The sequence below is a fragment of the Apodemus sylvaticus genome, chromosome 7 (genome assembly GCF_947179515.1).
Source record: "Apodemus sylvaticus chromosome 7, mApoSyl1.1, whole genome shotgun sequence".
Classification (NCBI taxonomy): domain Eukaryota; kingdom Metazoa; phylum Chordata; class Mammalia; order Rodentia; family Muridae; genus Apodemus; species Apodemus sylvaticus.
The window spans coordinates 84,017,099-84,042,529 of record NC_067478.1 but is presented as its reverse complement, the minus strand read 5'-3'; the positions used below and the strand labels follow the sequence as shown (position 1 = coordinate 84,042,529).

Here is a 25,431-nt window from a genome sequence, read left to right as displayed (position 1 = left end):
GCTGTACTATACAGGAATATTGTCCTCATTTGCCAACAAAAGGCAGAAACACAGTTCCACAGTCATGTGACTGCGCATCATCTGAACCCTCACCGCATCTGAACTCTATGAGTGAGATAGAGTGAATACTGAATAAATGGTGTTGTATCAGTACATTAATGAGTCTGTCTCACTTTTAGACTTGGTCTTGGGTCAGCTTTCAAGAATCTGCCTGTCGGCCAGGTGGTGGTGGCGCACGCCTGTAATCCCAGCACTTCGGAGGCAGAGGCAGGCAGATTTCTGAGTTCGAGGCCAGTCTGGTCTACAGAGTAAGTTTCCAGGACAGCCAAAGCTACACAGAGAAACCCTGTCTCGAAAAAACAGGAAAAAAAAAAAAAGAATCCGTTTGTGAATCTGTGAATACAGTTACAGTCACGCAATAAAATATTACACGGAAGTAAAAATAAAAGAACTACAAGTTATATCTAACGAAATGGAACATTAGCAATTGAGTAATAAGGGTAAAGTCCAAACAGATTCCCAGTAGCACAGAATCCTTTTTGTCAATGATAGATGTGAGACTTGGGGTGGGGGTGCGGGTTGGGAGGGCTTACATCAGTCAAGTGCATTGAACTTGATTCCTGGGATAGTAAACAGGTGCAGCCAATTTTTGTTAAATTAATAAGCAAAAGACACTTGCCCTCCTACTCAGCAGGGCTATGGGTGTGTGTGTGAGGGGCAAGGAGGAATTTCATGAGTACAGAGGCTACTCTAAGGGCCAGTTTCTGTGTAGACTTATGGGAGCTTACTGTATTCTTAACCTAACTAGTTAATGGGTTTCTAATAACTCCTGTGTGGATCAATAGTGAAATATTATTAGGAATCAAAGCATGGTTTAGCCAACATTGTACACCCACAGAGAGACCAAAAGGCTGTCACCTGCCTGGGCCAAGTAGTTTTGGGGGAGCTTAGTTCTTCTCCTGGTTCTCTGCTGTAGCCTTGAAATCTCTTATTCTCTGCCCTTTCTGGAAGCTTCTGGACAAACATCTCTGACAGAGAGATGTTGGAAATGTGAGGCTGTCAAACTCCCAGGAAGCAGAGATGTTGCAGATCATGGGTACCAGGGCCAGGGTCAGTGAGGCAGGTTTGCTTTGGGGCTGCGAGTGGTGACTGGGGACCACCAATGTTAGAGATGTTCTGAGAAGGCTAGAAAGAGGAACCAAAGGGCAGTTGCATCCCCTCTCATCCCAGAATAAGTCCTGAACTGAGGAAGGAGAAGATGAGGTGGAGACATGTGGGTACCATGTGGAACTCAGAGATGCCGTCCAACCCCAGCAGTGGCAGATCAGTTGTGGTCAAGTATGCAGAACTGAAAGGCTCTCTAGAGACTGTTCTGGGCCACTCTCCTCGAAGCCAGACAGAGGAAAGACATTATCCTAGAGGCAGTAGAAGAGGGAACTTTGAAAAGCAACCAAAGACCGATCGTGATTCCCTCTCCATTGCTAGAAATATCTTTGATTATCCTTAGCTTGAACTCAACCTCTTGAGCTGGCCAGTTACTATGGTCCAGTTCTTATACAGCCCAAGGGAAGGTGCAGTCTTCACACTTCTGTCAGAACTGCTGCCTGGGCCAGGCCACCTGCTCTGTTGACTCAAACTGTACAGAGCCCTGATTCGTCAGTCTGATTCAGTCCATGCCCACTTTAGGGCTCATCTGGAACAATACTTTTGCTGGCTGGAGTACAATTGAAGGTTGAGAATTCCTGACACTTAGTGCCCAGGGGAGGCCCAGGATGGCAGTAGAATGGTAGACCGTGTAGATGATTGTTGACAAGCACTTGCCATTATCTGGTTAGCTCAGAGCATCTTCCTGCTCTGTTTTCCAGTCAGGCACTATCAAGAGACCAGATTAATCCAGAATCCACCAGTGAAGGCTGAATATTGTTTTATCGCTTACAACATGTTCCTTTCAAAGGTGCTATTATATTTAATCTCTAGGAAATCCCAAGACATTTCCCACTTTATAGAACTGAAAGTCCCTATCCACAAAGTAGCTTCTGTGGTTTCAAAGCAAGTAAAGGGCTGACCCAGCTCTCTGGTTTGGGCTTCTGGACTGGGGGTCTGCCGTTCCCATTTCCCAGCAGTTTCAAGGACCTGTGTGGCTAAGCATCCTTAGGGGGTAGTACACCCTTCTGTGTCTCTGCCCTTCTTGTTGTTTGTGCTTGGCCCACAGTCAACATGCAGAGATCTCTCCCAGAAGCTCCACAGCCCTTCCATGGTTGGTGGGCACAGAGACCTGGACGTGTTTCCTGGCTTTGCCAAAGCATCCATGAATGGTGACGGGAGCTGCTATAGGCGGCAGGCCTGGGTGTCCGTGAGTGCCCCTGTTAGTGTTACCATCAAGCCTTCCATCTTCTTCCGTGTTTGTCCTTTTCAGCTGCAGTTCCCCCCTTCCCCCCTCCCTCCATGCTTTAAATCCTGGAGAAGTTCCTGGGCTTAGCTGAGATCCAAATATCAAATGGTTCCTTTTAGCCCCTACTTCAGAGACCAGACAGCTGACCAGGCAGCTTTTGTTTTTAAATTCTACAGAAAAGCCACAGAGAAACAGCTAAGGGTGTGTGTGTGTGTGTGTGACTTCTGACTTGCTGTCCAGCTGGGACACTCCTCTCAATTTCTGTGACTACTGGGTCCCCGTCGAGCCACTGGGAACTGTCTTTTGGAGATGGTGAAGCACTTGATTATTTCACAGTGCTTCTCCATTGCTTTGCAGGAGGGCTGGAAGAACAGAGTGGGGGTGAGGAAGACAAACTAGAGCACCGAGAGGCTGTTTCTCTGGCTTTGTTCTTCTCTGTGGCAGCTTCGGGATCCCATGGGAAGAGCCCTGGCTTTCCTTGATCTCAGAGGGAAACCTTGGAGCTAAAGATGCTGCCGTTGCCAGGTGATGGATACACAGACCCTCCGAGGCTCTTAGCTTATATAGTTAAGTTGCTGAGGCCAGTGATGGGGTGACATGGGCACCCCTGGGATGGGTGGGGACTGCTCTCTGAGTGAACTAAGAGGCCTGGGGCTGCACGCAGTTAGCAGGAAGAGCTAGGCTCGGCCACAGCTGGCTCTGGTGTTCAGGGGTTGCTCTAGGTAGCTTTAAGCCACTCTGATCCCTGAACCTGCAGCTAACCATCAGTTCTACTGCTGGCAGGCATCTGCCCACCTGTGGCTATGCAGGCAGTTTGATGCCTTTATCAGGCTGGGAACAAGATCTTATCTCTTGGGTGCCTCCACAATGCCAGGTAGGTGACAAGAAGGGATTAAGAAGGGGCACTTCATCTTGGCTGGGGGTGTAGGTGGTGCAGCAGTTTAAGGTGTAATCAAAGGTTTCAGTGGAAACAGCCATGTTGGCTTCCAAGTAGTCCCACCCTGTGACTCTGTTTTCAGGATGTGTGTCCATTAAAATAGGCTAGGCACCAGCTTCATGCATAGGAAAAGCAGTCTCTATGTGGTGTAGGGTTTCTCTTAACCTAACCTCAGCTCCGCTGCTAAATTAGAAACCACTGTGCCTTGTAATAAACCACATAGGCGCTGACCTGTTGGCAATTAGAGTAGAGAGCCTTATGCATTCCAAGGTATAATAGCTCCAGGGCAAAGTCTGGGGGCGGGAGAGAGGTGTCAGATGACCCACCGTTATCCCAGCTATGAGTCTGCTGTTACAAGCCTGCTGTTCCATTCTGTCATTTAAGAATCAACCTTTGTGTTTCTGCCAGGCTCTTAACTGCAGGTAGGGCCTGGAAAGGGTGGAAGAGGGTAGAGAGGCAAGAATCCCGGTTTCATGGATGGAGGTGTGATGCAGGGTTTACGAGATCTCTGCCCTCTAGCCACACAGTGGGCCAGTGATCAGGCCAAGAGTGAAGCATTCATACAGGCCTCTTGGGAGGAGGTGACAGTAGACAGCTGGTTTCCTTCAGAGGCCTCTTGCTCCAAGTGGCTCTGTTGTGAGCTCACCCTTGAAAGGCCAACAAACCCGGGGAAAGCAGTCCACGCTCCTCTAGTTCTCAATTCTTCTTTGGTTTATTTTGTTCAGCTTCCCTTCTGGTCCTGAACCACCTGTGCCCACTTTCTCTTTCCAGAATGGTTTGATGAAAAGGTAGCTTCCCATGGATACCCAAGCAGTACATGTGTGTGTGTGTGTGTGTGTGTGTGTGTGTGTTTATGAGGCTGCACAGATCAGACTTCCAGCCTGACATGGATTCTTGGACACTTGCTGTTGAGAGGGCTCATGGATACTAGAACTTAGATGAGTTCTCTAAATAATGTTTACCCAAACCAGGTAGCCTCCACCTGCAGTGCAGTCTGATGTTTATAAGAGCATTCCACAGAGTTGATGCTGTCTTTTAAAAAAGATACTTCCTTTGCTTGTCCTGAATTGTCTTTAAACGTCAAGGCATGGGGCGTGGTGGTGAGGGAAGAGGGGACTTTGTAGAGAGGGTCTGGCTCCTCACCGAGCTGCTAAGCAATCCTGGGCAACTCTCAGTGTCTCCCAGTCCTACCTTCCCTTCCCCCTTTGCACTGTGGGTCTGAGTTGGCACAAGCACTCCACCTGCAGTGAGCACCTTTCCATGCCCTCTCGGACCTCGGCTGGTCCTCTCAGGATCTCATTGCTGTCTATGGTCCCTTGGTTGATTTCTGTGGTCTGAAGGGTCTCAGCTGCTCTGGTGTGGGTAAGTCCACTGTATCCATTCTTCCTGAGAAGACCGCACTGGCTGGACTTCAGTCACATCGAAGGGCATTCAAGAACACCAACAAGGTTCCCTGCGAGGGCAGAAGGGAGCACCTTGCTTTGTTCCAGATGCCTCAGGATAGCTCCTTTGGCTGCTGCTGCTGATCTGCCCGCAAAAGACTCAGTGACTCTTTGATGGCCTTCCTGGGAACTCTGAACTCACAGAGTCTATAAATAGCATTCTGGTGGTGCTTCCGGGACTTCTCTGCATTATTACCTAGTGGTTGCATAATCTAGCGTTCTTCTCCCACTTTCCTGCCCACTCGCATAACTTTGCAAGTGCTGTGGTAGTTTCCCCCTGCTGTGATGTCATTGTTAGAAGAGGCATCTTCACAGGAGATGGAGCATGGGCCATGGCATCCTGCCACCAAGGTCGGAATCCCAACTCTGTACCCAAATTATTTGACCATCAAGAGCCTCAATTTCATGAGTGTATGAGACAGAGACAGAGAGAGACACTGAGAGACAGAGACAGAGAGAGACAGACACACAGATAGACACACAGAGACAGAGATTGGTTTTTAGTAAGTCTTCCTCCTAATGAGCCCCAAATATGCACGGCCTCCTGCATGTGGCCTGGAGCAAAGTTCAAGAACTGTAATAAACCATTTTATTCAATCAGAAAAGTACTGTTCTGGGATGGAGACCCAGTTACACACAAGAGTCAGAATTCTCCTGCCCATGAGCAGAAGCCTGCTACTGTTCTTAATAATTACTAACACTATTTGAATAGAGCCTGACAAGTACCGGACAGAGTAGATACTTGGAAACTATTCATTATTAACTAGTAAGTTTCATAGAGCTTCTGGCATGGATGTGAGGGAAGCTGGACAGCTCTTTGGATGGCTAGGTAGCAGATGCAGGTCAGAGAAGCAAAGCCAGACAGAAGGATAAGCACACATGGCCATTCAAACCATCTGAAGGAAGAGGCCCAAGAGGATTCTCAGACAATGGGGTGATCGGGGGAACTCTCTTGTCAGAGGGAGGATTGCTGCAGCTAGAAGCACTTCCTGGAAAGGGGGGTGGGGTGATTAGGAGCTGGTCCATGCAGGAGTTTCTCAAGAAGACAGAGGCAGATCCAGATGGAGGGCCTCTAGCATCTTTGGTTACTAGACAGAGCTCCAGCAGTGCTGGTGTGGTTAGGTGGGGCAGGAGCCAGTGAGGCCACAGTCCTTCCAAATGCTGCCACTCTGGATTTTCTGTTTTGCTTATGGAATTCTGAATTGGATTTCAGTGAGGGCTCCAAGGCCAGAACACACATGGCCTCATAGGTTCTTCCTAGGGAGCCTGTAACCCAAAACTGCTGGCTGCTGGCTGCTGGCTTGCACCATCTCTTGTCAGGTAAGACTGGTCTGAGGCCTGGCTCACTCAGTTCTTTCTTGGAACTTGCAAGTAGCCTAAGCTGGTCTTATATTCATGGCAGTCCATCTGCTCTGGTTTCCAGGATGCTCAGATTATAGGTGTGAGTCACAATACCCAGCTTGGCTTTAAATCAGTTTTCTCTCTTTAATGGTCCCACGGCAATATGGGTAAATTTTCCTGAGAAGACTGGCTATGAAACTTTGTCTTAGCCTCCCTGAAGGTTCGAGATAATGCCCAGTGGCTTGTGTTGCCCTCCCCTCCTCTGTGATCTTTGGCATCTTAGGGAGGACTGGAGTCTCTGCAACAACCCAAGCCCTTCCCTTCCCCCACCCTCTTGGGTTAGTATCTTCATTTCATGCACACTTTGCTGTAAAATCCAGCAGCATGGAGGTGGTGATATGAGGTGCCCCAGTCCCACAGTAGTGCAGGGTCTGCAATTTGATGAGTTTGGAGTCTTTTCTCTGCTTCCTAGAAGCAAGTGACCTCTTCAAGACATTGGATGTCTCTGTTCCTCTATGTCCTAACTTCCAAGTCTCAGAGTGAGGGTATTCTACTCAGGGGGAGATGCTTGAGACACAGAGGCCACACTTCTGACATCTGGTTAGAGATGAGAAGTCTACTGCCATGATCCTTTAAGACATTAGGAGCTCGCTCCAGATCCCCAGGATGGATGTCTGGTGTCAAGGTGACAGTGAGCTAAAGGTGCCCCATTTACTCCCTTGATGAAGGTGCTATGGTTGTCCCTTTCTAGGTGGCATCTGTGGGTGAAGGAGAGTCATGTTCTACCTGAATAAGGGGAGCATTTTAGCTTGTTCCTTCTGTGCAGTTTTGGAACCAGGGGTTTAGATTTTCAATCTTCTCCCAACCTTCTAAGTCTTTTTAGAACCCAGTCTATGCATAGTGGAGGAGTAGTGTAGGCAGACAACAGTGGAAGTTGAGACCACAGCCTGTGTGTCGAGTATGTGCATCTCTGCCCAGGCAAATGGGCAGCAAACCTCAGGACCAACGACCCCTCCGCACCCTGGACAGACCACCTCATTCTGTCACCTGCTTCCTCCAGGAAGTGTTCTTTCACCTGCCACCTAAGAATTTCCATTTGCACGAAGAATAGACCCAGAAGTGCAAAGCGCTCCTGAGCAGACGGGAGGAGAGGGTGCTGCGGCTTTGAGCTCCGGTTCTCTGCTGCGATCTAGTGTTTAATCAGAGTGGCATGCTGGGTGGTGCAGTTAAATACATCACAGGGGGATTGCCACACTGTCTCTGCTTGCTTGACTCTCCCCAGTCCTGTTGCTGGGACTCCCACACAGGCTCAGACCTGTCCTTCCCTCATCCACAGCTTCTGATTTTAGGGTCAAATATACTTTTATTTTTGGTAAGACTAGGTACTTTTTAAAGGTTGGGTGTGGTGAACCTGGATTTCTATATCACCTAGATTAGAATCTGGCTATAAGGGATTCAGTTTTGGATCATTTATCTGTCAGTCATTCACTCCCCATTCACACGAACACTGACTGACTGACAGATGGACAGTCGCCGATCCACTAACTGACTGCTCACTAACTCACCAACTTACACACCTGGGGACTGTTCCAACCCAGGCCCATGATGTCTGAAGTCAGGAAGATGAAAGACAGGCCTTGGCAGTGGAAGCTCACAGCCTGGTGGTGGTCATTTTAAGTACATTTCAGGCATAGGAAGTTCACCGTCATTTAGGGAGTCACTGGGAAGTTGAAGTGTTTTATTGAGGCTGATGTTTATATCTGGGCAAGATGGAAGGCTGAACAGAAAAGGTTCTTGGGAAATCTGAGGCCTGTGAGGATTCTCAGGTATGAGGATGTGTACCTCCAGCTGTGCTTGGGCTTCTGGAACTTTGTCCAGAGTTCCTGAGCCCTTTATAGGGTCTGGTTTTTCTCATCTATCCTTATACCATCTCCTCCCCATCCTGTAGCTCCTGTCCCTACCCAGCCCTCTCTGACACCATAAGGCTGGGACTCTTGGCTTCCTACCCTGCCTCATGGCAGCATCACAGGGAATCATGGTGTGGTTGCCTGATGACTCTAGATGTGCTTGTCCTCACCTCCCAGTGCTTTCCTAGGGCCTGGTGCTGATGGGGCCAGCGGTACTATTGTACCAGGAGTGGATAGAGCTGGATACTCTGGTCTTGCCTGGTGGGAAACATGGTCCTTTGGAGGGCAGCCTCTCAGTTGATGGTCACTGGGACCCTTCTCCAGCCTTGCCTCTTTGAGCTCAGTGGGAGACCCTGAGGTGGAGTTCTCTGATGAAGGAGTCACATTGCATGCATCGTGACCTTTTTGCTCCCTACAGTTCGCTCCAACCATAGCATGTTGTCTCTTGTCCCTGCACCACCATCAGTCTTGCTTATCTCATGAAATTCCCTCTATGTGCACATATAGCCTTCCTGGCTTCTCTGCCTGGAGAGAGCTGGTTCATCCTCCAAGAAGTCCAAAGCAAGCACTTTCTCTTCTGGGGATAGCTTCCAGCCACCATGGAGAGATTTTTGGCTCAGGGGTACCTTGTAATCCCTCTTTTGTGAGTACCTCTAAGGAAGCAAGCACCTAGATATTTCTCAACACCTCCACCCCTTGCCAAACAGTTGGTTGTTGGTCAGGGTGGATTAAGCAGCTGGCTCCCTGGAGCCCCAGTGACATCAGGTTCCCCCCTCCCCCCGCCATGGGGAAACAGGTATGAAGAGAGAGCTTCACCAGGCTCTGTCCACTGCCTCACTCTCAATATGCCACCCCAAAACCAAGGACGACATCACCAGAGCAGATGGCTCCTAGAGTCTGTGCTTCAATCTGAGTGGGAAGTCCACATGCTACCAGGCCCCTGTCACCAGAGGCCTGGCCTATTCATTTCTTTGGGGCAGTATAGGCAAGAAAAGGAAGCAACGGGGGAGTACTTTGAAGGGTTGAGACTGACCTCCAGTGTTAATAATATCCTTGCCTTGCTTGGGTAATAATACCCTCTTCTTTGGAGCACAGTGTGCTTAAGACTTACAGAGTGGTAATGAATCCTGCCCAGGTTGGCTAGTCAGGGGTCCCCATCTTCCCCTTTGGTCTCAGCTGCAGAGTATATATGGCATATTCCTATCCAGGTCAGACACTAGGCTCTTGCTCTGCACAGGACTGGTGGCCTGCTGTAGCTCTCCCTCAGAGTAAACTCAAGGGAAGCCTTTGTTAACAGGTAGCTGGACTTTGATCAGCTCTTGCAGGGAGAGGCAGGAGGATAGAGAGGAAGAGCAGGGAGGGCTGAGCATGGCCTTTGGTTATCCTGTCCTTTCCCGTAGGCTGAGAACTGGGCTCATCCTGGCCTCATCAATGGGAGAGGACTGGTTTCTACACAGGGAGCTTGGTGGTTAGCTCAGGGCCAGAGTCTGGCAGTTCCCTTTTGCAGACTAGCGGTCAGGTTGCCTGCCTTCGCTCTGTGACTCCGAGGCCTGACCCTTCACCCATGCTGACCATCTGCCTTTCCCCTCATCAGCAACACCCAGCTTTCATTCCATGGTGGCAGCAGGGCAGGATGAGACGTGGCCCTGGCTCTCACTTCCTGGAGTGGGTTCCTTATTACCCACAGCCTCTTGTCTGCTCGGGCTTCCTGGTTTACAGAGCCCACTCACACATGTTGCTGTTTCGCTCAGCCTCTCCACGCACCCAGTGCATGTGCCCCGGGTTTTGTGAACCACACTGTTTCCCTTCTACAGGGGTAGAAAAGGATGAGTAGAATCTCAGTGAAATTAAAGTCTCAAGACCTCACAGAGAGCTAGCATCTTGGTGTTGAGTTCTACATCAGGTTTTGCTCCTGTTAACTGCTTCAGAAATGGCGCCCTGGTCAGCAGCTCATCCAAGAGGGGGCAGCCCAGGGTCCCTTAGTGCTACCGAGCAATGGCTCACAGTCTGGAGGTGGGCACTGCTCCCTTCCTCCCCCACTGACCCCAGCGGGGGCACCGCTGCACAGGACCTCCTCTGATGGAACAGGAGGTAGTTAGCATTTCCGTCCCTGCTCTGGTCTAGTACCGCAAGGCAGTCCCGGTGCTCTGCCCTTAGCTGGACACTGACATTTTGCCAGACTTTTTACTAGCTGGTCCTTGGAAGCGTTAGGTAGCGCGGACCCCCATTTCTCAGGGGGGAGGCAGCTCCTCCCTCCAACCTTCTTGTGTTAGTGCTTGAACAACTGCTTAGGGTTGGGGAATCAAGACCCACTGGCTCCCACCTTAGGCCTGGTGATAATCTCTTCCTCTTCCTGGTTCTCAGTTGTCCCCCCCCTTGAAAGGACAAGCCAGCAGCAGAAGATCCCAGAGAGTCAATGGAGAAGAGAGCATTAAAGAAATCAAACAGAAGAGCCCCCACAAACCCCTGATTGTTTGAGGGTGTCTCTGTACTGTTTTCTTTATAAAGGATAGGAGTGATTTTCTTTCTCAGGGAGTGTCAGAGGGTCACTGTGGCATCAAAGTAGCCCTTGCCTTTGAAGAAACCATGATATCCTCCAGCGAACACACACCAGACAGTATGAAAAGGAACTAGCATGATTTAGAAGCGATCAGTGGACAAAGATAGCCCTAACTTCTATGCCCACCTTCACAGACAGCTAATGATGGAGGCAGAGGAGAGCTGATGGGCAAGTGAGGCTGGGAGTGGAGGCGGAGACCTCTTTTTTTTTTTTTTTAAACCTGGAAGGTGTCATAACATTCTCAGTTAATGACCCCACTAGTTAATTGAACAGTCCTTTCTGGACAGCTGTCCTCCCCACCCTGAGGGCCCCTGTACTTACCATGCCGCTTTGGTAATCCTCCTAATTTTCTTACAGCCTGGAGCTAGATCTGTCACCCAAGACAGCAGGAGGGGGGTCCTCAAATGAGCCTCATTCGGAAGCAGCTCAGAGAGCCCTGGTCAGCAGTGGGCAGAGGGGGCCCAAGCGCAAGGCTGGCCTTGCTCCTTGATAGGCAGCATTCTCTTCTTCCTCTCCCTTCCGCAAGCCAGCTACCACCTGCCACTGTATCTAGGAGTGACTTGAGGACTTTTGGGGTTGGTCAAGTCCTACAACTCAACCAGTGAAGTTGCCAAACTGGAATGGTTATGCCATCCTGTAATGTGACACCCAGTCAGTTGGGGCAGGGACAACACCGGAGTGGTTCATAGGCCTCAGAACAGGTGACACACCTAAGGCATTACACAAGCTTACCTGCTTGAATGCCTTTCATCCAACCAGGAAGGCAGGAGGGCGGGCATTGGCTGAGACATTGGCTGAACGGCAGGCAACTCTTTCTCTTTCTCTTTCTGGTTGTGTGACTTCTCACCATGGGAGTGCTTGTGTGTGTGTGTGTGGAGGGGGGGGGGAGTTGCAGGAAGTTGGCAGGGTAGATTGCTAGCTTGTGTCAGGCAGTAGGACTGCGGTGTTCATGCAGATCTCTCCCTAAGAAAGGTGTGTGTTCTTTAATTCCCAAGTCTCAGAGTGAAGCTGTTGAGTGTTGGACTAATGAACAGCTTACCTGGCAGGCAATTCTCTTTCAAAAGCATACTGTTAGAAAGTCACAAGTGTGCTAAGCTAGGGCTAGGTCGTCTCCTCCACCGGCTCATTTCTAATCTGACTTACATCCTGCAACACAGGATGGCTGGAACCGCCCCAGGCAGGGGCTGTGGCAAGCGGAACTTTGGGATCAGACTGTACAGCTGGAAGGGACCTGGACCCTGGAAGGGACTGGAATCCCTGGGGCAGAACCTCCCATCACATACAAGTTAAAAATGTACGTTGTGTTCTGTTTCACATCTGGTTCTCCTGGGAGAACAGTAAGATGTAAGTCTTGACTCTTCCGTTTTAGCAATGTGCTTCCGTGCGCCATCTCGTTATTTCTCATGGTAACCTCATGGAGAACATTTTGTTCAGTCAACCTTTGAGGGTGGCTAAGAAGTTTCTGACAGAAGAACAGTGGTGGTTGGAGCCTGAGTCCTCTCCTACTGCCAGTCAGGCAGATGGGCTGCCATCCTGACAGGACAGAGGCATCAGAACACTGGGGATATGGCTGCTGTGGTCTATGTTGAATAGCCTTGCTTCCATCTGAGGCCAACTCCGTAGGGTCTTCAGGGCTTTCCAAGTCCACGAGGCTCTCACACTTCCCCAACCCCAGACAGAGACCTTTAGGAAGTTTGGGGCCATGGCATGGCTTCAGTAGACAGGCCTCTCCTTCTCAAAGAAGAATTTCAGCAGTGGGTTCTTTGCAGCCAGGCCTTCCTTGTTTGGTTCCAGTCTGTTCCAGGATAAACATCTGGCCTACATGTTTTTTTTCCTCACCCAGTGCTCAGGTGAACCAGGAGGGACTGCCGCAGGCCAGGGCTGGCCGCAGCGTGATTGATTACTCAGCACTCCTGGCTCTGACTTTGGCTCCAGTTCCCAGAGGATTCTGGGAACCCATGCATGGGCCTGGGAAGGCGGCAGGACTGAATAGGGCCACTGCGATACTCAAGGGAGGATCGTAAACATCTCAGAGATGGAGGCCCTGTGACCAGTAGGGAACTGGCCTACCTTTCCCAGGTGTCTGGTGTGAACAGCTAAGCTGTAACTCCATCTTCAGCGGGAGGCCTCAGCCTTTAGGGGGGGTGCAGTTTGGGTGTGGGTACGATACAGGGTCTCCTGTAGCCCAGGCTGGCTCAGTTCACTGTTTTAGCCCAGAACGACAAGAACTTCAGATGTCCTTGCCTCTACCTACTGAATACTGAGAATAAGGTGTGAATCATCACTTTCGGTTTATGCAGTGCTGGGGATCGAACCCGCAGCTCTGTGATGCTAGGTAAACATTCTATCAACGAAAGTACACCCCAACCTCTCCCCCTGCCTTTAGATTTTCTGCTAGCTTTCCCTCCTCCTCCCTCACAGCTGACTTCCTGCTTATCCTGTCCTCTCCCTTGAGGCAGATTCCCTTTCTCTCCTTGCCCCTCTCCTCCAGGTGTGTCAGCTTCAGAGTCACTGTGACCCTGGGGCTTTTGTTCCTCTCACTTGCATGACCCCTCCTAAGGCCATCTACAGGGCTCCAGTAGCACAGTCACCTTGCTATATGGTTTTTGTAATTTATGTACACACAGACAGACACAGACACACACAGACACACACAGACACACACACAAACACACACACACACCTCTTCAATATGTATAGGCTTCAGGGGCTGAAGAGATGACCTGGTTGAGAGTCCAGCCCATTTTTTTCCCCCAGAGGATCTGAGTTCAGTTCCTAGCACCCATGTTGGGCAGCTGTGCTTCCAGCCACCACGGGCTCCTGTGCGCACTGCAACTACCCTTCCCTCCCAAGAAACTCCCTGACTTTTTTGTTTGTTTGTTTTTGTTTTTTGGGTTTGGTTTTTTCGAGAAAGGGTTTCTCTGTATAGCCCTGCCTATCCTAGAACTCACTCTGTAGACCAGGCTGACCTTGAACTCAGAAATCCACCTGCCTCAGACTCCCAGAGTGCTGGGATTACAGGCATGCGCCACCACCGCCTGGCTCTGACTTTCTAAGAGAATTGTCATTTCTCTAGAGACATGGAACCTCAGTGTGCCCCCAAAGATTCTTTAGCCACCTCTGTTGGTGAGGAGCTGACATTTTGCTTGTGGCCCCCGCCGATGGAGCAGCCAATCCAGTCCACACTTACCAAGGCTCTGGCCACTAGGACGGTGAAGACACATGGGGACCTGACAGAATGAAGGGGGTGGGGGAGTACAGTTGCTTCATATAAGCTACTGTAAGACCCCAAAAACCGAGGGTGCCCCAGCACCCCACGCCCCGGAAGGCGACACCCAAATCACTCTCGAGAAACGGTCTCGATGCAATAACATGAGGGTTTCTTTATTCCAGAATTCTGGGTTCCACAGCTGAACACGGCGCAGGGCTAGAGGACTGTGGACCATGAGTGCTGAATTGTGACAGCTTTTATAAGTTTACGACAAAGCCCGCGAATCACAAACCAATCATTTCTTAGCATGGAGAGCCCCAAGAATCACAAACCAATCATTTCTTTGCATGGAGATGGCACGAAATGCGAGCCAATTGATTTGTACCACTCCGTAGTTTTTAGGCCAATCGGTTTAAATTATCGGAGCCCGCACTCAGTGGACCAATTAGTTTCCTATTTTCTTGAATGTCTATAGCAGCATGAACTCCTGCATAGAGGTAATGGCGTAAGCAGTTTACAGAAGCAAGATAAGCTTAGCCCATTTCCAGTTACCTTGTGGGGCCAGGATCACCTATTCAAGGCCTTTCTGCTAGGTCTAAACAAAGGGCGGTCTCTGGAATGTGGCCTTTTACCTAGTTTCTAACAAAGCGAGATAGCATTTTAAACTTCTGACTTCTTGGGGTCATTAGAGTTAGGCTGTATTATTTTCTATCCTTTCACTACAGAGAGTATAATTTGGTCAGTGCATCATGTGCTCCTCCGAGCGATGTCCTTGGGCCTCTGCAGAGTGTCGCACTAGTTCACTCCATCATGCGGATGGCACTGCCATCTCTATCTTACAGAAGAGAAAGCAGCTTAGACGGAGTTGGAATCCATGTTGTGTTGTGCAGTCTTGGACGCTCAGGGCTTTCTATTCCACCATACCCAGTTCACAGAGAGGGTCTACCGTCGCTGCTGCAGCCCTTCTGGAACCTCTGAGAAGCCTCTTAGACCCCTGGAGCACCAGAGCAGCTGTGTCTCAGGGGAGAAGCTGCGTCCTGTCCATGTAACTTGGTAGCAGGCACAGTGAGAGATCTTTCCATTAGCCAGGCATCTTCCCCTTAACTAGGCAAAGAACAAGATTGCTTCTGTGTCCAGTCTCTCTCTCTCTTTCATCTGCCTTTTGAGGACACTTTCTGACTTAGTTCGGGTTTTAATAGCTGTGACAGAAAAGCAAGTTGGGGAGGAAAGGGTTTATTTGGCACACATGTCCATATCACCGTTAGTCACTGAAGGAAGTCAGAGCAGGATCTCAAACAGGACAGAAACCTGGAGGCAGGACGGGTGCTGTTTACTGGCTTGCTGTCCCTGGCTTGCTCAGCCTGCTTTCTTGTAGAACCCAGGGCCACCAGCAAAGGGGCAGCCTCACTCACAATGGGTGGGGCCTCCCCCATCAATCACTAATTAAGAAAATGTCCTTCAGCTGGGTGGTGGTGGTGTATGCCTTTCATCCCAGCACTCTGAGGCAGAGGCAGGTGGATTTCTGAGTTCAAGGCCAGCCTGGTCTACAGAGTGAGTTCCAGGACAGCCAGGGCTACACAGAGAAACCCTGTCTTGAAAACAAAACAAAACAAAAACAAAACAAAAACAAAACAAAAAAAGAAAATGCCCTTCAGACTTGCCTACATCTAGATCTTATGGAGGGATTTTCTCAATTGAGGTTTTCACTTCTCAGATGACTTTTGCTTGTGTCAAGTTGACATAAAACTATCCAGGACTCTGTCTTTCTTTCTTCTTTCTTTTTCATTGAGACAGAGGTTATGTAACTCAGGGTAGCTTCAAACTTCCCATATGTACTGGCTAATTTTGTATCAACTTGACACAAGTTAGAGTCATCAGAGAGGAAGGGGCCTCAGTTGAGGAAATGCCTCCATGAGATCCAGCTGTAAGGCACTTTCTCAATTGGTGATTGATGGGGGAGGACCCAGCCATGGTGGGTGGCACCATCCCTGGGCTGGTGCTCCTGGGTTCTATAGAAGGTAGGCTGAGCAAGCCAGGGGGGTCAGGCCAGTGTGCAGCACCCCTCTGTGGCCGCTGCATCAGCTCCTGCCTCCAGGGTCGATCCCTGCTTGAGTCCTGTTCCAACTTCCTTCAGTGATAGGCCTTACCTGGAAGTGTAAGCCAAATAAACACTTTCCTCCCCAACTTGCTATTTGGTCATGGTATAATAATCAGAATAATAGAAACCCTGTCTAATACACTATATAACTCAAGCTAGCCCTCAAACTTGTAATCCTCCTGCTGCAGGCTTCTGAGTGCTGCAGTCACAGGCTGTTGTTTGAGATAGGGTTTCTCAGTGAATGTGGAGCTCAGTGATTCAGCTGGGCTGGCTAGACAGGGAGTCATAGAGGTCTTCCTGTCCCTGCTGCCCCAGGACTGGAGTGACAGGCGAGCACTGCATGCTGGCTTTATGTTAAGTTCTGGGGATTGAACTCATGGCCTCTTGCTTGTTCATGCACTTTGCTGACTGAGCCATCTCATCGGCCCCAGATTCGGTTTTCGTCTACTGTGATGTGCATTTGAAACTGCAGACAGGGAGGACTCTGTGATTGCACTTTTTTTAAAAAATCTGGTTAGGAAGTAAATGATCTCCTCTTATTCTGTATTGCCTATTTTCTTATGACCCGGTTATGTATACAGCACAGACATGGAATTACCTTCACACACAGCTTAAATCTCTATCATCGTGGCTCCATTGTCTGCCAGCTACTGCACCTTAAGCAAGCTACTTAATCTCTCTGCACCTCTCCTTCCTCCTCTGTAACAGGAACGTAATAGGTCCTGCCTACTAGGACTGTTGTGATAAAATGCAGACAGAATACCTAGAAAATATTAAACACAGACAGTAAGATGAAAATGAACACTGAATGACTCTTTCCCATCAAAACGACTTCCGGTTACACATACCATTGCCATCTATTCCTTGGGCATCACTGATTCTTTGTTGCTTCAATGGTCATGTGTTTTACCCAAGTGCCAGTCCCTTCTGCAAGCTCTGTGAATAAGGGCAGGGTGTGGCTTTATTTTTTATTTCTTTTCTTCAGTTACCTGGGTGTTTCGGCAGCTGCACAGCTCAACCTGCTGTGAGATTATATGATGTAACATCCCATGGGCAGGAAGATGAGAGGAGAGGGTGCTGCCCTCTGATGGGAGGAGCTGGCTTCCTTCCCATTTGTGACTAGGAAGAATGGAGAAGACCCCGGGGAAACTCATTGCCCTAGTCTCTGTGGAGTTGCTTCCAGCTGCAGCTGTGGCCTCTCACTTAGTCAGCGCACCACATGTGCTCCCCAGGCCCTTAAACCTCTGCATGAGCTTTGCTTGGCCCAGTCCCATGCTCCTTGCATCTGCGGGGGCTCCTTCCAGGTACCTTGCGTTCCTAGGGGGTGTATTCTGATGTAGTTCTGGAGGTCGTTACCTGATGCTGTTCCAACTCTGCCAGAGAGAAACTGGGGTACATGCAGGAGCCTGAGCCAAGGCGTGGGTAGTCCACGTGAGGAGGAGGAACTAAAAGGAAAACACACTGGGATCTTTCTGGCCCCAGCCCCTTAGGGACTTCAGCAAATCTTGAGTTATCAGATGGTCATTCTCTGATCTTCTGCAGAGGAACTTTGGAAATGTCTTCTGAGTACATCAGTTCCCTAAATCATCTAGAAAGCCAACATGCTGCCGTGGAACAAAGCCCTGCAGAAGCCACCAGGTTGGGGATAGGTGGTAAAGGTATTGGTGTTCTGTTGGACATCACAGAGGGAAGAAGTACCTATGGGTGAAGGAACACCTTATTGCTTTACAGCCACAAACACTGTCTGAACTTCAACTTTCTAAGCAACCCCCAAATAGTCAGTGAGATAATAAAGGCTCAGAGAAATCAAGTCACTTGTCCAGGGCTCACGGAACACTATCTTTTATCGGCAGCTTGGGGCATCCTTCTCTGGGGCAGTAGGTGTCTGCAGTCAGCTGAGTAGTGTCTGCTAAAAATGCATGTGTATGCAGACCCTCAGAATAGTCAGTGCAGAGAAATGATGGTTGAGATGACATCGGGCTGAAGTAGGATGGAGCTGCTGTCCAGCGGGACTGGCTTCCTAGCGGAGAACAAGGGAGCAGACAGACATGGTGGGGGGTGTATGAAGACAGGTGGGGAAGATGACCATGTGAAGGGAGGCAGACTTAGAAATGACACTGTCACAAGCCTGGGAGAATTGGTGGCTTCCAGAAGCTGGGAGAGTCACAGAAAGATCCTCCTATGTTTCAAGGTACCTTGCAAAGTTCCCAGGTTAGAACAGAGATGATCAGCCCGTGAAAGCTCGTCAGCCCGTGAGAGCTTGTGAATGAATTCCCACTGGGAATGCGGGAATGAGTTAATGGTTTGCCTCCACCCTCTGTGTCCCTCACGCATGCTTACTTGCTCTTCCACTGTATTCTGGTGTTGTTCTGGAGGCCCTTACCTGGTACTGTCAACATGCTTGAGGGCTACCTGACATCCAGGATGGTGACCCCCATGTCTATATAAGGACTTCCCAGTGCGATCCCAGTGCACTGGCTGGGTGGTACTGTCAGGGGTGGGGGGAAAAGAACCTGAAAGAGGTGTGTCTCAGTTGAAAGTCTCCCTATCTGATAGAGCATACCATTGAAGGGGATATTGGGCTCCTAGTCCCTCCTCTTTTCTCCTTCATTACTTCCTGGTCACCATGCAGCCACCATGATGTGGCACACTCACACTGTCGTGCTGCTTCTTTGCTGGTGTCAAGGCAGCAGTGCCCAGCAGGCACTCACAGACATTTCTGAGACCTTGAACTAGAACAAACCTTTCTCTTCTGCAGCTGGGTGTGGCAGGTATTTGGTTACAGTGATGGGAAGTGGACTGGCACGCCTGGTTTCAGCAGCACAGGATGGACAAAGGCAGGACCTTTCCTCGACAGTGTGGAAAGTGCAGCCCTGGACACTGGATGCCACACATCTGGTCTCCAGGATTGTGAGACAGCATTTTCTTGTTGGCTTAAGTCATCCAGCTGTGAGCCTGTAGTTCTGGGAAGAAAATGGCAGAACCAGTGTCTCCTCGTTTCCTTTCGGGTCACTGCATTCTTCTCCTTCTGCCATGACTGTAGACACAGACATCTGCATCCTGGGCAGCCTGTGCTCTGTGTAGACCAGGGTTCCCATCTTTGCCTCCGTTATATTTATCATAGCAAACTTACCTGCCGAATCCTGTTTAATTTATTCAGTGTAGCTTCTACCTCAAATGCACCACAGGAGCACCTTGTCTGTGTGTACACATGTGTGTAGGAGTACAGTTTTCGGCTTTTAGACTCCTCAGAGAATCTCAAGTCCATGTGCTGGGGCTTGGTGGTCTCAAGCTGGGGACAGGAGGCTGTTCTGGCTCTTTCTCTTGGCTTTCAAAGGCAGATTAGAACTTGGAATCCTGAAGTCACTGAGATTTCACGAGGTAAAGTTATTGATTTTTTGCTTTTGTGTGAGACACCCTCTTGGTGAGGAGCTAATCTTGCCTAGCCTGCCACACTTAGGGAAGGAAAGAGGAAATAAGCAACTGACCTTCCTTCTCAGGGCATTTGCTATCATTACTGTAGAGCCAACAGTTTCATATGTCAAGTATATTATAAAAGGGCTGGCCTGTCTAGCAACAGCTGTGTGCACGCTGGAGAGCCACAGAAGGCCCAGAAGCCACAGAGGCCACTACTAGAGGACCCACAATGAAGCTCTGGAAGCCCCCCTGAGAGCTTCTGAAGGCAAGCACACATGAAAAGGTTGCAGAAGGCTGGCCCATGGACGCAGGCAGTCCCTGTAGACATGTGTCCTCGCTGAGGAAGAGCGAGGCCTGCACATGCTGACTGGCTCCCTCCACTTTCTCCACTCCTCCACTTTCTCTATCCAGGCTCCACCCTACTGAGTAGTGTCAGCCACATTCAGAGGGGTTTTTTCCTCCCCCAGTTGCCATGCCAATTGTTTCTGCAGATCTCACAGACTCCAGTGTGGGCTTTACTAGAAATCTAAGCATCTCTCGGTCCAGTCAAGTTGTCAATCAAGACCAGCCACCACACTGTTTGCAGCTTATGCTGTTGGTCTCAGACAATCTGTACCAGGATTCTTTGTTACTTGTCCACGTGCTAAAGGTGGGTGGGGGTGTGCATGGTGTGCAGGTCATGGAGAGGATTTGTGGAGAAGAGAATGAGAAGTGGGAGGAACAGGTATTCTGTTCAAACACACAGCTTGTGATTGTCATGGTCCTGTGTGTTACTGCAACGGAACACCCGAGACTGGCTCGTCTTATAAAGCACAGAAGGTGATTGCCATCTGGAAGCTGAGGATTCTACTCTCTAAGGGTTGGTGTTTGGTGAAAGCCTTTGGCTGTCGTTCCAGGATGGAAAGGGTGTGTACATTAGCTACATTTCTCAACGCTGTGACCACAATATCTGAGAGAACAATCTGAAGGAAGAATGATTTAATTTTGCTCTACATTCTAAAGTAGCACCTCTTGGCCTGTGGGCCGTGCTACACTATGAGTCATAGCAATAGCAAAATTATAGTTATAAAGTAGCAACAAAATAATTTTATGGTTTGGGGAGGGTCATCGCCACATGAGGAAGTGTATTGAAGGGTCGCAGTATTAGGAAGATTGAGAGTCACTGTTCTAGGGAGTTCAGTTCATGGTGGCTTAACTGTGTTTCTGGGATCATGGTGGTCAGAACTTATGGAGGATGAGGTAGTTTATCTCCCAGGACAGGAAGCAGAGAGTGAGAAAGAATTGTGGGCCAGGCACAACCTTCAGAGGCATGCTCCCAGTGACAACTTATCTTCTTATAAATTCCACTACTTCCCTAAGGAGCAGTCCCAGCTGGGGGCCGGGCATTCAACAAATGAGCTTATTGAGGGCATCTTTGTTATTCAAACTATAGCAAGATGGGAGAGATGGGGAGGGGGAGGAATAAAGGGGCGGGGGGGGGGGAACTTTTTGTATGGGAAGAGTCTTGTTTAGGGGACCCATTCCCTCTTCAATAAATCTACTCTATTATCTTGGCATTAATCCTTTGTCTCTGCCATCACAGGCTGGTCACTTCTCATTGGGCCTTGCCTCTTAGTGCTGATTAAGGATTAGATTCCCAGAACATGCTGAGAACCATAGCAATATGTGGCTAAAACTCTCAAGTATTTCTGGGACCATCCACTGGTCTTCCCAGGAGAAACCAGCCTCTAAATGGTGCTTTGGTAGTGACTATTATGAATTTAATGTCAAGTGCAGCTCCTACCATAGAGAACCATGATTTAGTAAGAGGAGAGAGACCAGGTCTGCAGTTGCAACAGTCCAGGTGAAAGATGGAAAGGAGATGAAGGCAGGGCTGTACCACTCACCTCACTGCACAGCCAAGTAATGCTGTCTTCGTTAGGGTTTTACTGTTGTGAACAGACACCATGACCAAGACAAGTCGTATAAAGGACAATGTTTAACTGGGGCTGGCTTACAGGTTCAGAAGTTAGTCCATTATCATCAAGGCAGGAACATGGCAGCATCCAGGCAGTCATGGTACAGGAAGAGCTGAGAGTTCTACATCTTCATCTGAAGGCTGCTAGCAGAAGACAGACTTCCAAGCAGCTAGGATGAGGGTCTTAAAACCCACACCCACAGTGACACACCTACTCCAACAGGGCTACACCTTCTAATGGTGCCACTCCCTGGGCCAAGCATATATAAACCATCACACATGCTCTGTCTGCCTAATGTTGTCTTAATGACCTTACACATGAAGTCCAAATGTTCCCATTTTATAGATGTGGGGACTGAAGGATCTGTCCCAATACCACCAGCCTGTCCTTGGCAGGATAGCCTGAATTTCTGGCATGGGGCAGTATGCTGGACTGTTGGCTGTTGAGATTTTGCTGATACAGAATGAGGTGACTTGGCTGAGGTAGCCGCTGGATGACTCAGGCTTCCATCTGGGTGATGGAGGCCTGAGGTGGACCATTAACAGATGAGTTCAGTGGTTGACCCCATTGGAGAGGAGAAGCTTTTAGATCGTCTGCATCCAGGCCTTGGCACGTCCTACAAATGATCATTTATTGATAATGCTGGTGCCTCTGGCTTGACTGAGTGCTTTTGGCCACATAGTGATGCTTGGGGTGGGAGAGTGATGGCTGCTGGCTTATAGATACCCTTTGGCCTCCGCAGGGCTCCAGAAACACAGACATAATGGTGCCAGGCAAAAGGGGACTCATTTCTCTCCCCTAGGCTTTTTGAGTAGACTTCATCTCCAACCCAAAAGGCCATCGGTGAACACCGCTCTATGAGGTCGATAGGCAGGGCCATCCTGGATGCTCCTTACTTACAGCCCCTCCCCCCCACCCCCCTTTACTGGAGTCATGTAGCCATGTGCAGAACAGAAGGCATAGTGCCAGAATGAAAGACCTAGAGCCTGACATTTTCAGGCCCAGCTGTCTCTGGCTCTCCTCCCTGGCTCTGGGAGAGTCTTTCATTGAGCAAAAGTTTGCTGAGCACACAGACTATGCTGACTGCTAAAGACCCAACACTGAGCTGAGGAAGGCAAACTTTCCCTACCTCTGAAGCTCCTCAAGAGGGAGGAGAGGGACTTAACACAGACATCACAGGGTGATCTGCTGGCAAACACTAGGGTGAGAACAGGCAGGAGCCCAGGCATCTAGCCCTGGGGACAGAACATTTGAACTGAGCTTAGCAGGATAAATTGGACTTTGTCAGGTGGGAAACTAGACACAGTGGAGCCCAGATGGGAGGCTGGGTATGTTTAGAGAATTCATGATTAATTCCAAAAGTACCAATTGAGAAACCTCTCTGGGGACGCCTGTACTAAGATTATATAAATAAGCCTGGTAGACAGTTCTGTAGTGAAAAGTATTGGCTGTTCTTTCCAAGGTCCTAGGTTTGAATCCCAGCACCCACAGGGTAGCTCACAACCATCAATAACTCTAGCTCCAGGGGAATCTGACATCCTCTTTTGGCCTCTGAGGACACCAGGTATATAAGCCAAGTAGTGCACAGACACAGGCAACACACACACACACACACACACACACACACACACACACACACACACGACTCTGAATAATGAATGCATTGCCTTGTGATGGGAAACTCACAAAAGGCAGCTTTGTTTGAAGGCTTACATACAGCTATAGAACATGTATATAGACTTTTTGTGAGAAGTCTCCAAATTAGGATATTTGAACTTTGAGACTGTGCAAAATGATGTATTGGAACAGAAGAAAAAAAATACTGAAATGTTTATGTAGATTTCTTTTCTTTAAAAAAAACATTCATGGAGATTTTTCATTCTTGGATGTTGGCTAATGATGATGGGTATATACAAAACCTGGACATAAATAAACACACATATACTCATGACGGAGTCTACATTGTGTGGGTGTGTACATGTGAGGTTGTGCATGTATGTGTGAGTATCTTGGTGTGTGTGTGTGGTTGCAGAGATCAAAGAAGTTTGGAGACCACAGCTGTAGGCGAGGAGCAGCTGGCAGGAATTGCGCAAGCACAAGGCTGACTCGGTTGTTTTTGTTTTGTTTGGAAAGAGCACCTGGCTCTCTGTGGCGTGACTGAGGTGGAAGGTGGCAGGGTCCAGGACAGAATCCCAGTGACGTTCCCTAAGCTGTGCTGGCAGCTCCCTAGCTCCAGTTAGGAGAACCAGGGAAGCAGAGAGAAAGATGGCTCAGTGGTCATCGGTACAGACCTTCAAGCCTGATGAGCCGAGTTTACTCCCTGGAACTCCCATGGTGCAAGGAGAAAATTGACTTGCCAACATTTGGAAAACAAGTGGAATGGTAGGGGCTCCAGGCTGCTGGGGGTGGGGGGTTGTTCTCTGGACTACTGGGAAAATTGGAGCGCCATGTTATTTCCCAAGATGACTAACAGAGATGAAGAGTGGGATTGGGAAAGAAGGTAAACAGGGTAGGAGAACCTTGGGTGGAGTCTTTCACTCCACCAGGCTTCTGGGTAGCTTGGTGCTGGCTTGGAGCAGGGTCCTGGGGATGGAAGCTCTTGAAGGAATGACAGGAGCTAGGGGACAGTGGTGGTGTCTGTTTAGATCTCCAGATCCCAGACCACCGGGACCAGTCCCATATTCCATCAAGTATGGGTGCCCCATGTCGTTCTCCTCCTCCGAGCCTCAAGCCATTGTGGAGATGATTCAAGCTACTTATCTTTGGGGCTCCAAGCCAAGGCCATTGGGAAATACTAATTGGGCTGGGAATACCCTTGCTGTCATTGTCAACACTCAGATGTGCAAAGTGAAAGGTAGGGATGGGATGGGTGGAGCAGGGGCGGGTCTGTCCAGCTTGCCTGGGCAGCAGGAGGCGTTTGACCAGGGTGTGGGGCTGTCCAGCCACTAAGATTGGGCAGGGGGAGGCGTTTGACCAGAGGAAAGCACTCCCCCTGCATCTTGCTATGGTTTTCTGAATGAGGTTCTGGGGATTGCAGTTTACTTGGGACTTGGCCTACAGAAGAGCAGCAGTTAGTATCAGCACAGAGAGACCAGGGAGATGGCAAAAGGTGCATGCCTTTAAGTCTGGTGGCCTGAGTTCAATCTCTGGAACGCATGTTCCATGGTGTGAAGAAGAAACAAAACAAAACAAAACTCTGGAAAGTTCTCCTCTGACCTCTGTACTTATACCATGCTACAAAATCACCATATGCATGCAAAATAAGCAAATACAATAAGAATAATTTTGAAAATATGTTAGTCATGACTCCAAGGGTGATACTCATAGACACCTACTTAAACCTCTGTCCAGATGTGTGTGGGGTGGAAGGCATGTGAAATCAATGAAGGTTGGTGGCTATCTTAATTATCACTTAAAATTTTTATTTGGAAAGGAAATGGAAGAGTAATATAGATAGGTAAAAAGATTAAAAATTAAAAGGGTAAAGCTTTAGAAATAAAAGTAGGCTCGTAGGAGGCCAACCATAGTGGCTCACACCTTTAATCCCAGCCCTAACTCTGTGGGAGTCTGAGGTCAGTCTTGTCTACATAGAAAATTCCAGGCAAGCCAGGGCTATAGAGTGAGAGTGGAGGGGGTTGGGGGAGGGGAAGCCAACTAAAATGAACATAAAGAAGAATAGAGTGGAGGCATACAGAAGACAGAATATGAAAGACCAAAAACTACATGCAATTAATTTGGAAGCACAAATTTGGCCATTCAGAGAAAAGCCCAGGGATACGGATGATGGTGATGATGATGATGATGATGATGATGTGTGTGTGTGTGTGTGTCAGTCTCTGTGTGTATCTGTAAGTGTAGCTTGGATGGATGAAGCCCCTGTCCTTCCTTTGTCCATTACCCTGATTCCCAGTTGCAAAACAAAGAAGTTACAGCTTGAGTGAGCTGCCTACTGTCATTGCTGGGGCTCTGGGAGGTTTGGGTAGCAGCCGTGAGATCTGGCAGCTTAGGGGTGGCCAGTGAGAGGCAGGTCTCTGACCTAATAGTTGTAATATGGGCTGAAGCAGAAGAAAGCGGAACAAAACCTCAACTCACACCTCTCCAGGCTGATAAATCCTATTTGGTATTTATCAATGAGTTGGTTAATGGAGAGAGGGGGAGGGGAGAGAGG

At 49.1% G+C, this 25,431-nt stretch overlaps 1 protein-coding gene across 2 annotated transcripts in view; it reads left to right on the top strand.

Moving 5' to 3' along the window:
• The first annotated feature begins 3,210 nt into the window (after positions 1 to 3,210).
• The window catches only part of Smim35 (small integral membrane protein 35), a 54,542-nt gene continuing 32,321 nt past the window's right edge, over positions 3,211 to 25,431 (top strand). Inside the window, exon 1 of one of the 2 annotated variants that reach the window (XM_052188466.1) lies at positions 3,211 to 3,266. In XM_052188466.1, the coding sequence (XP_052044426.1) occupies positions 3,260 to 3,266 (7 nt within the window). In that variant the 5' untranslated portion in view covers positions 3,211 to 3,259. Of the gene's footprint in view, positions 3,267 to 23,427; positions 23,646 to 25,431 lie in introns of those variants that run through there. The other variant, XM_052188470.1, reaches the window with a different exon arrangement.